Here is an 11174-nt window from a genome sequence, read left to right as displayed (position 1 = left end):
GAGAGAGAGAGAGAGAGAATCCCAAGAAGGCTCCTCACTGCCCAATGTGGGGCTCAGTCCCAAGAACCACAAGATCATGACCTGAGCTGAAATCAAGAGTGCATAATGATGCATAACTGACTGAGCCACTCAGGTGCCCCTGTATTTTTATCTTCTTAACAAAGGATTAACCTATAATTTGGATGAGGTCCAATTTATCAATTTTTCTTTTATGGGTCATGTTTTCATTGTTAACTCTTAAAACTCTTAACCTAGCCTTTGGTCCCCCTAATTTTTTTTTCTATTTTTTTTCCAAAAAATGTTTATAGTTTCACATTTTACATTTGTCTTTGACTCATTTTCAGTAGTTTTCATACAGGGTATGAAGTTTACATTCTTCTTTTTTCTTTCTTTCTTTTTTTTTTTTTTTTTGTCTATGGATGTCCAATTGTACAGGCAGCCATTGTTGAAAAGGTTGAATTTCTTTGTTAAATTGCTTTGGCATCTTTGTCAAAGGCAGCTGGCCATATTTGTGTAGGTCTATTTCTGGGTTCTCTATTTTGTTCTATTGGTCTATGTATCTATCTTTCTGCCAATATCACACAGTTTTGATTAGCTATATACTAAGTCTTAACATTGGGAACAGTGATTCCTCCCACTTGCTTTCTAAAATCGTTTTAGCTTTTGTAGATCTTTTGCCTTTCAATAATAATAATAATCTTGTCTATGTCTATAAAAGCTGTACTGGGATTTTGATAGACATTTCATTTAACAAAAAGATCAGTTTGGAAATAATTGACATCTTTATCATGTTGAGTCTTCCAATTCATTAACATGATATGTCTCTCCATTTATTTAGGTCTTTGATTTCTTTCATCAGTATTTTGTAACTTTCAGCATACAAGTCCTGTATATATTTTTGTAGATTTATAGTTAGGTAATTTTCTTTTCTTTGGAGCAATTGCAAATGGTATTGTGTTTTAAATTTGTTTCTACATTATTGTTTTTAGTATGAAGAAATGCAATTCATTTTGTGTATTGATCTTATGTCATGCAATCTTGTTGAACTCATTGCTTAGTTCCAGGAACTTTTCTGTAAGTTCCTTTTTTTTTTTTAAAAACATAGATGATTATGTCATCTACATATAAGGATGTATTTCTTCCCTTTCAATTTGTGTGCCTTTAATTTCTTTTTCTTGCCATATTGCACTGGCTAGAACTTTCAGTACTGTATTGAATAACAGAGGTGAAAGTGGACATCCTTGCCACATTGCTGATCTTGGGGGGTGAAACATTCAGTTTTCACCATTAAGTATGATATTGCCTCCAGGTTTTTTATAAATGCTCTTTATCAAGTTGAGAAAAACATTTGTTTGCTGATACTTTTTATTATGAAAGCATATTGAATACTGTCAAATGCTTTTCTGCGTCAACTGATAAATCATATGACTTTTTTCTTCTTTATCCCGTTGATATGGTAGATTATATTAAATGATTTTCAAATACTGAACCAGCCTTGCATATGTGAATTATTCCATGTTGGTCATGTATAAATCTTTTTATACATTGCTGGGTTCAATTTGCTATTATTTTGTTTAGGATTTGGCATCTAATTTCATGATATATACTAGTCTTTTTCTTTCTTTCTTTCTTTCTTTCTTTCTTTCTTTCTTTCTTTCTTTCTGAATTTGTCTGATTTTTGTGTCAGGGTAATCCTGGTCTCACAAAATGAGTTGGAACTATTCCTTCCTCCTCTATTTTCTAAAATAGATTGTGTAAAGTTGGTTTTAATTCTCCTTTAAATATTCTGAATTGTCTTTTTATTGGTAATTGATGCTCTGTTCATCTTATCTCTCATGGTTTGAACATAGGCAATCCATAACACTCTCACTTAAAAAATAGGAATAAAAACTTGCCCATTTTATCTTACATGAAAATTTTCTAGGACATGTGGGGACACAGTCCAATTCCTTGTCTTCCGATTCTCAGGTGCAGTGCTGTCAATGCTGGATATGGTCAGTCACTCAGATGACTTTGGCTAGCCTGATCTTAAGCACTAAAAATGCTCAGGTAAAGCCATATCTACAGGTATAAATAAGTCAAGAAGTGCAGTTAGGAAAACTTTGATAAATATTCTCTGCTGTCTACTCTTGCCACATTGCTAGGCTAGCATTTTCTGTTGCACACTGATAATGAAACTTAGAGCTCGTTTACCACCAGTGAATAAAAAGAAGGGCAGACATTGTCCTTTCCTTCTATTCTTCCACCTGAAAATATAGGAATGGGAAGGATGAACTCATCTGCTTGTACAATTTATACATTGTATATAAGCTTATTTATTTTATATGAGCTTATCTATCTATCTATCTATCTATCATCTATTATTTCTCTGTCTGTATTCTTAGATATTATCTAGTTTAAGTTTCATGTCTTACAAATAAGGACACTGAGGCTTGACAGAATGATATATTTAAAAAGAGAATTTTTGGGGCGCCTGGGTGGCTCAGTCAGTTAAGTGTCTGACTTCGGTTCAGGTCATGATCTCACAGTTCGTGAGTTCAAGCCCCATGTCAGGCTCTGTGCTGACAGCTCAGAGCCTGGAGTCTGCTTTGGATTCTGTGTCTCTCCTGCTCACTCTATGTCTGTTGGTCTGTCTCTCTCTCAAAAATAAATAAATGTTAAAAAAAAATAAAAACAGAATTTTTTTTATTAGCATCAAGTCCAATTCTATTTGTTTATATGAGAAATGGAAAGATTAGATGCCTTAGTTTTTTCCTTAGGAAATTTTTTTTCTTCTTTACCTGGCTCCAGAGTGTGTTGGGAGCTGTAAGAAGAGGGGTCAAGACACCGATGACTATTATTAATAGGAATGCTGAAACTACTAGTTGTTGAAATGACTGGTAAGCCAATTTTAGAGTAACTTTTTTCTTCCTCTTCTGTTTTGCAGGAGAGCCATGGATTACTACAGAAAATATGCAGCTGTCATTCTGGCCATACTCTCTGTGTTTCTGCATATTTTCCATTCTTTTCCTGATGGAGAGTTTACAATGCAGGGTATGTGACCAAACAGATTTTCAGCAATAGGGAAAACACACACTTCTAGATATATGTCAATAACTCCATTAATTACATTTCTACTTCCTTTTTAAATGTGATAAATCTTTGCTGCTGGATACATACCTAGGCACTTTTAGATTGTAAACATGAAGTTAAATTAGTTTCAGAAAATCTATAGTGAAGTTTATCTAACATGTCCATTTAAATAGCAGCATATACATTGTCATCTGAAACAGATTCCATATTATTTTTTATCTGAGTTTTACAAGCAGAAAATGCTCCTTATTCAGTTAGCTCAGTTTTTTTTTTACAGTTCTCTCAGATTTGAGAAGATTTCAACATTACTTTTGTTGATGAATTTTCACATCAGTTAACAAGTGAGAAAAACAAAACCATTTTGTGCAGTACACTTATTTTGCTGTATTGTTTGAAAAATCTCATATAGAAGCTGATATAAGTCCATCTGCTAAGAAACTGTGACCTACTCTTGGTTATGGTTTTTCTTAGACAAGTGGTAATATTTTAATCTCAGTGCTCAAGTGCGGGTACTCCATCCAATATCAGTTCTCTACACTCAACAAGCTTTCTTAATTCTGACATATTTTTCTCTGTCACTATTTGGAGTTTCCATGGGGAAAAAACAATAGCAGATTCTAAAGGGGAAAATATTTCGCCTCTGGGCAAAACTCTCCTTTCAGATGAACATGGTGTTTTCATCTGTCATATTTTGTGCTCCCTATAAGCATGCCATTAGCATTGGGATAGAGAATCCATGGTTGAAGAAAGAGGAACCACTACTCTTTTTTAAATATTTATATGAGAAACTACTACTCTTGAGATCTCCTACACATATCTGCAAAAATTGTTTCCCATGAAAATAACTATAATCAATACAAATAGATTATATGCATGAAGATTAACAGTGTTTATTATTTTCCTTTTATTTACAATAGAAAAAGAATATTTACTATCCCATAATAAGGAAAATTCAGTTTTTTTTTAAATTTTATTAAAAAAATTTTTTTAAGTAAACTCTATGCCCACTGTGGAGCTTGGACTTACGATCCCGAGATCAAGAGTCACATGCAGCCAGGCGTTCCTCAGTTTCTTTTTGAATCATCCTTGGATTATTCTACTCTTTGCCTTTTTTTGGTGATAGGGTGCCCAGAATGCAAGCTAAAGGAAAACAAATACTTCTCCAAGTTGGGTGCCCCAATTTATCAATGCATGGGCTGCTGCTTCTCCAGAGCATACCCCACTCCAGCAAGGTCCAAGAAGACAATGTTGGTCCCAAAGAACATCACCTCAGAAGCCACATGCTGTGTGGCCAAAGCCTTTACCAAGGTGAGAATTAAAGGGCCCCAGCAGCTTTCTAACAGTCCAGCCAGAGAAATGTCTTCAGAACACATCCACGGGGTTTAATGTCAGAGGTGTCTAATGACCCATCTTTGCTGGGCATTTGTACAAGGACTTCTCCCCTTTAATCAAAAGAATAACCTTGTGGGGACAGGCTGGATTTATTGAGAATGAAAGGAATAGCTGTGGAGGTGATAATGGGTAGGCTGGAAGAGAGTATAGCACACATAGTGCAAACCCAATGTTTTAGAGTGAAATATTAGCTGAAATGGAGAACGTACAAATGTAGCAAGCATCTATTTAGTACAGATGACTACAGACAATTGTATTTAACATTTTTCAATTTTGTCCATCCATCCATCCACTTTTTCCCCCCTTTCTCTTTAGGCCACGGTAATGGGAAATGCCAAAGTGGAGAATCACACAGAGTGCCACTGCAGTACTTGTTATTATCACAAATCTTAAATATTTTGCAAAGTGCGTGTTGATGACGGCTGATTTCCTGGAATGAAAAATTAATTTTTTCAGCATTTATGGCCTTGTGAGATAAAGCCCTCTTTTCATCACTAAACGACTTTGGCATGCTTCAAGGATGCGCTGCGGCTTTGTTGCCTGTCTCTTTATCCTACAGTATAATCAGAAGTCTAGTTCCTTTCATTTGGAGTGTAATACAGCATTTAGTGTGACCATAAAAAGCTGGTTCCTCTGGAAATAAAGCCTTTCAAATCATCATTCTATGTCTGGATTCTAATTTTTTTCTCAAGAGTTTATTTTTAAGAGAGAGAGAGAGAGGCAGAGAGAGAGAGAGAGAGAGAGAAGGAGGAGCAGAGACAGAGGAGAGAAACAGAATCCAAAGCAGGCTCCAGGCTCTGAGCTGTCAGCACAGAGCCCAATGTGGGACTCAAACTCATAAAGCAGCAAGCTCCAGGCTCTGAGTTGTCAGCATAGAGCCTAATGCGGGACTTGAACTCATGAACCATGAGATCATGACCTGAGCTAAAGTCTGACACTTAACTGACTGAGCCACCCAGGCATCCCTTAAGAGTTTAAAGTCAGTTACTTTTGATACGACTAATTGAAGGGAGTGGGTCAATGGGTGAGTGGGGGTCCCATGCACTCAGTGAACTTACCCTGGAAGACCTTGCCCCTACCAAGGCTTCTAGAACAAGCTGTACATCCTTCAGCCAGTGGTCTGGTTATTATTTTTTCTGAAGTTTATTTATTTTGAGAGAGAGGGAGAGAAAGAATCCCAAGAGGGGTTGAATCCATGAACTGTGAGACCATGACCTGAGTCTAGATCAGGAGGCAGTTTGCTTAACCTAATGAGCCACCCCAGCACCCTAGCCAGTGGTCTAGTTATAAAGCAATTTGTTTGAGTGAGGAAAGAAAACAAGAACTTCTACTGCTATACGTTATTATATTCCCCCTGATGAGTTTATGTAAAAGTACATATACATGAGTATGGCAATAAACGTATAAAATTTATAAATAAATAATTATGCATATATTGAGGATATGTGGTCAGGTACTTTTTACTGGTAGAAGTGTGCAAAATAAAAAAAAAAATTAGAGAACACTGCTCTAAGTTTTGAGCAAGACAAAAAAAATCCTTCCCACCCTGAAATTTCTATCCACTTGGCTTATATCTAGCCAAATAGAAGTGCATTTTATTAGTCTCTGGAAACTAGGTTATAATCGAATAGTGGCTAAGGAAAGGATTTTGTTGTCCTCAACTAAAATTGGGTGTTGCTCTGATATTCCAGAGGCATTGGCTCTTATACTCCACATTCAAGCCTAGGTGGGAATGAATAAATGATGAGCGAAATACTCACTGAACACTCGCTGCGGGCCAGGTGGGGTGACAAGCTTTTTACTTTAGTAGAATTTTGTGTAGTTCTATCCAAATGCATAAGAGCAGTGCCACATTTATTGAGAATTTATATTTTAAAAACAGATACTCCTTACTCTGAGGATTATAGTTTTATACATTAAATTATGTTAGCTATGGAAGAGATCAAAGCCACTCAAAAAAATCTACTTCTAAAGGAGGCTGAAATTTAAAAAAAAATCACACTGATTACAGATAAGGTTTTCAAAAAATTTTTCAGTTATCACCAATTTGTCAAGATTCCATTTCTAAGTGAAAAGCTAGTTCCTAACAGGTTGGTAAATGCACCAGGTGTCAGGATGAAAAATGAGAATGAGTGCCTATACTTTTAAAGAAAAACAGATGAAGACATTACTTCATTTCTTCATTCATTTGTTACACTTTTTTTTTTTTTTAGTGTCTAGTAAGTGCTGGCACATTGCTACATCATGGGGATTCAGAGATAACAGGATTAGTCTCCGGCCATAGCACCCTGAGCACGCCCGATCTCATCAGAGATAACAGGATTCTTTGAAAGATAAGATTGAGAAAATATAATGCAGCTTGATTGAGAGAACAGTGGTGCTGATCATTAGTTCATCCAGACATTTAATAGATATTCATTGAGAATCTACTATGTGTCAGGTCTTGAGAGCTCAAGGGAGGATTCAGCAGGAGAGGAAAGCCTTGATCAGAGTGTCCTTGTCCATCTGCGATCATCTAATTGACAGAGGGGAAGGAGACACCTCAAGGTCATTCAGATAAGTCAGATCAACCCTGGAGAGCACTAGGATGAAATGTCTTGGCCATACTGATGTCTTATCTGAGCATGTGCCAGGCATGGTGCTGGTCTTGGGAAGGTCAAGATGAATAAGACACAGACCTTGCTCTGAAGCAATCCATAGTCCAGTGGGGAAGAGAGGCATAAATGAAGAATTATAATCTAATGAGATACATGCTATGGGAGAGGTGTGGACTTTGGTAGCACAGAAAGAGGGATGGTTAACTCAGCCTGGTAGGGTTTGTCATGGAGAGCTTCCCAGGGCAGGTGATACTTGAGTTGGGTCTAGAAGCTAAGTAGCAAGATGGGAGAGGGGCTCAGCTTAGTTTGAGGAAAAGAGCATAAGAAAACATCCTGAGATGGTAACCAGTATGATGATCACAGAATTGCAAGAAGTTCAGTGTGACTGTATTGCTAGGAGATGGATGGAGGGCTGGAGCTGCAGAGACAAATAGATACCTGTCAAGAAGTTCCTTGTATAATATGCAGAGAAACGTGCATTCCAGTGGGGATCCTAGCTTCTCAAACTGGAGGGCCTGAAGTTTCCTGAAGCCACACAATAAACATGCATCTTTCTTCTTCTTCTTCTTCTTCTTCTTCTTCTTCTTCTTCTTCTTCTTCTTCTTCTCCTTCTTCTAATGTTTATTTACTTTGAGAGAAAGAACACATGTGGGAGCAGGGAAGGGACAGAGAGAGAGAGAGAGAGAGAGAGAGAGAATCCCAAGCATGCTCCACGCTGTAAGCACAGAACCCAATGAGGGGCTCTATCTCACGAACTGGGAGACCATGATCTGAGCTGAAATCAAGAGTCTGATGCCTAACTGACTGAACCACCCAGGAGCCCCAAACATGCACTTTTCTACAGGATCAATTTTGCTTGAAGATTTGGGAAGATGTTATTTTAATTTTAAAACAAAAACTGATACATTTTAAATAGAATGCAAAATTGCAAAAATGGGATTAAAAAAGCAAGGTGGAGCATCCCAGATCGTGCCTGTCTGAAGACTGTTGGAAGCTCCTGCACTTTTCTTGCTTTAGGAATACTTAAGTGGAGAAGCTACTATTAAAGAAATAATTTGGTCAGCTTTACACTTTAGAAAAATCATTCTGGCAGCAAGCAAAGGGTGATTTGAAAAAGAGAGACTGGGCACAGGATCACAAGTTGGGGTCCTTTCAGTTCTCTTGGCAAGAGATGTCTTGGCAAGAGAGATGTCTTGGTCTACTGGCAGTGAGGGTGAGGATAAGAGAAAGGGACAGATTTGGGAGGAATTGGGAGGAAATGAAGAAGTAATTGTGGGTGTGGCTCATGTTTTTTGTTTGTTTTGTTTTGTTTTGTTTTTTGGTGGCTGGTGGATGATCATGTCAATAACTGGGAAATGGAAACAGTTTGCATGGTAGCAGAGTGGGAAGATGACGTTCACTCTGGAGCCTTCTCAGTTGAAGTGTCTAAGGAGTACCAGGTGAACATGTTTGATAAGCATCATGTACAGTGATATGAGGCTAAGGAAAGAATTCCAGCCTGGAGGTACAGGCTTGAGGGTTATCAGTTGTCGGCGGTGCCAAAAGCACAGGGGGTGGCTAGGATTGTTCAGGAGGGTGTGAGAAGTGTGGGGAAGAGAAGATGTTGAACCACTGAGGATAGACATGGGCCAGCCTGGCTGAGAAAATGATCATTGTCTTGTGGGACAGTCAATTTGAAAGCCCTGATATGAGCACTCTAGAGAAAAGATTATACCCTCAAGTATGTAAGTAGCAAGGAGAAAGAGAGACAAGTGCAGAGGATGGACATCTAAACATTTTTAAAAAATATTTTATTTATTTTTGAGAAAGAGAGAGAGACAGGGTGAGCAGGTGAGTGGCAGAGAGAGAGAGAGAGAGATACAGAATCTGAAGCAGGCTCCATTCTCTGAGCTGTCAGCACAGAGCCCAATATGGGGCCTGAACCTGCGAAATGTGATATCATGAGCTGAGCTGAAGTCGGATGCTCAACCAACTGGGTCACCCAGGCGCCCCAAGGCTGGGCATTTTTTTAAAGTCTATCTGAAAAATTCCTGAAAGAAGGAGGTAGAATGAGGTGTTTAAGGTGTTATTCTATCAAAAAATTCTCAATCATTTATCTCAGCCAGAATGCTGCCTGAAATTCTCCCATTTGAGATTCTCTCTTTTGGACTAAAACACAGTATCCCAGGCACCTTCCTTTTAAATGATAACGCCTCTAAAAAACCAAACACACACACACACCCCAAACAAAAAACAAACCCAAAAAGCAAGCAAACAAACAAACAAACAAAATGATAACGCATCTGACTGAGGTAATACCACAAGATAAGTCAAACGGACCACTAGGTCTGTCTGCATGGGTCTGGGACCCTGGTCACCAGGGAGAGAGGGGTGTCAGGCAGAGTGATAAAAGGATAAAGCAGCAAGACTTCTGTTAGTTTGTAGTTGTGTCCAGAATTGACCATGAGCAGAAACCCCTAAGTGATTACAGCGATGTCACTGATGCTTAGGGCTCAAGGAAGAGGTCAAGGGAACAGGGATGGCTCCTGTGCATCAGTCTGTCCCCCGAGAGTGGGAGGAAAGGGCAGGCAAAGATGAAAGGAAAAGAGCCAGGGGGAAGAGAAGAGGAAAAAAAAGAATGAGGGGATAGAAAAAGACGGGGCAGGAAAAATGTATAAGAAGGAAGGCGGAGAGGCAAGAAAAGGTGCTGGAGGAGTCTGCAGCCTCAGAGGTGGCTGTCCTGGACTAGGGCAGGAGGAGAAAGCCATGGCTCTGCATACCTCCGCCTCTTCCCCCACCACTGCCGGAATCTAAGTAATCACCCAAAGTCAAGACCTCTGGCCTATATGGAGCCTTTGTGCAAATGGACAAAGACACCCTCTCTGGGCAGGCAGAGCACCTTGAGTAAATGGCTTCATAACTAAAGGGCACAGAAAAGTGAGTATTAGTCAGTTCTTAATCCCTGGCTGGGCATCTTTGTGTAGCACACACACTGTGCAATCTTACATGGCAGCCCTGATCACAATCTCTTTATCCTAATATGACCATGGGAGATCATGTCTTAAATTGGTGAGAATCTTAGTTGACATCTGAGATTCCAACTGTTGATTCCTAATTATCTACATACTGCTGGGAGGCTTCTGGAGAAAATATTGCCCCAAATAGTTTGGTTTCACTTTTACTAGCTATAGGGAAACTAGTAGAGTTGCTCATAATCTGGTCCAATAGGAAGGTAAAACCAAAGAATCCACGTGTAAATGACCATGGAGCTGATATGACGAAGGTGGTTAGGACCACAAACCTCAAGAGGTCCAGAGAAGTCCCCTTACTTGATAAAAAGTTAATTGACATCAAACCACCTGACAATAGTAGAGCACTTTTACTTTCTCAGAGATTTCTGTGTCTAATATCGGTGAGTCTGACTCAGCCTCTTGTGGACTGCAGGTCAAGGCTGGTGGCACTGTCTCTATCTGACAGTTGGATAAATGGAGGCACAAGGAACTTTAGTTGTACAGGACTGAGAATGTATGGAACCAACGGGGTTTCCCATGTCCAGTTTTGTGCTGCTTCTTTCGAATTCCAATTTCTTCTTAAGGTATGAAGTTTTTGCTTTAACTACAAAGAACCTATTTCCCCCTGGGTACTGAATAGAACTCTCTTGCAGATTGCCCAAGGTGAAAAGCCATCGTATTAAAAGAAATGAAGTCTGAACTATGAGTCGTCCATTGATGTTTTGTCTGGAAGCTTGAACTTCAGTTTTACCTTTATTACACTTTTTGGTTCATTCAATATATCCTCCAGACACTTTCTTTTTGAACTGGATTAGGAGAAACACAAAGAGATTTTCTCTTCTGAAACCCAAGTAGGATTTCCATATTCTCCTATTCAAAACTGTGTAGCATATGGAATTGTAAATATTAAATGCTGTTTTCATAAAGAACTGAAGCCAAATCTGAGTCTGCTTGAAGCAAAGAGAGAAGTTAATTATTGCATCAAACTTCAAAATGAGAGACATAAAAAGGAAATAAAGGTTGGATGTTTTTTTAATGAATTTCCCTTCTGAACCCTAAAGAAGCTCACGCTCTGATAAGTACTTTCCTATTGAACCTGACTTCCAGAGCTCACTCATCTGAA

General features: G+C 38.7%; 1 protein-coding gene across 1 annotated transcript; it reads left to right on the top strand.

Moving 5' to 3' along the window:
• Positions 1–2932: 2932 nt before the first annotated feature.
• Positions 2933–5009, top strand: CGA (glycoprotein hormones, alpha polypeptide). Its single transcript, XM_060616133.2, has 3 exons — positions 2933–3033; positions 4196–4380; positions 4780–5009. The coding sequence occupies exons 1-3, from the start codon at positions 2934–2936 to the stop codon at positions 4855–4857; spliced, it is 363 nt and encodes a 120-aa protein (XP_060472116.1). The 5' UTR covers position 2933; the 3' UTR covers positions 4858–5009.
• Positions 5010–11174: the final 6165 nt, after the last annotated feature.

Source organism: Panthera onca, chromosome B2, assembly GCF_046562875.1.
Source record: "Panthera onca isolate mPanOnc1 chromosome B2, mPanOnc1 haplotype 2, whole genome shotgun sequence".
Classification (NCBI taxonomy): Eukaryota; Metazoa; Chordata; class Mammalia; order Carnivora; family Felidae; genus Panthera; species Panthera onca.
Note: the sequence above shows the minus strand (reverse complement) of the source record. Positions and strands in the feature narration are given on the sequence as shown.

Excerpts from the sequence above, each read along its gene's own strand:
- CGA (XM_060616133.2), top strand. The coding sequence starts at position 2,934 with ATGGATTACTACAGAAAATATGCAGCTGTCATTCTGGCCATACTCTCT. Across the intron at positions 3,034-4,195 it reads TGGAGAGTTTACAATGCAGG|GGTGCCCAGAATGCAAGCTA; the intron begins GTATGTGACCAA and ends TTTTGGTGATAG. Across the intron at positions 4,381-4,779 it reads TGGCCAAAGCCTTTACCAAG|GCCACGGTAATGGGAAATGC; the intron begins GTGAGAATTAAA and ends CTTTCTCTTTAG.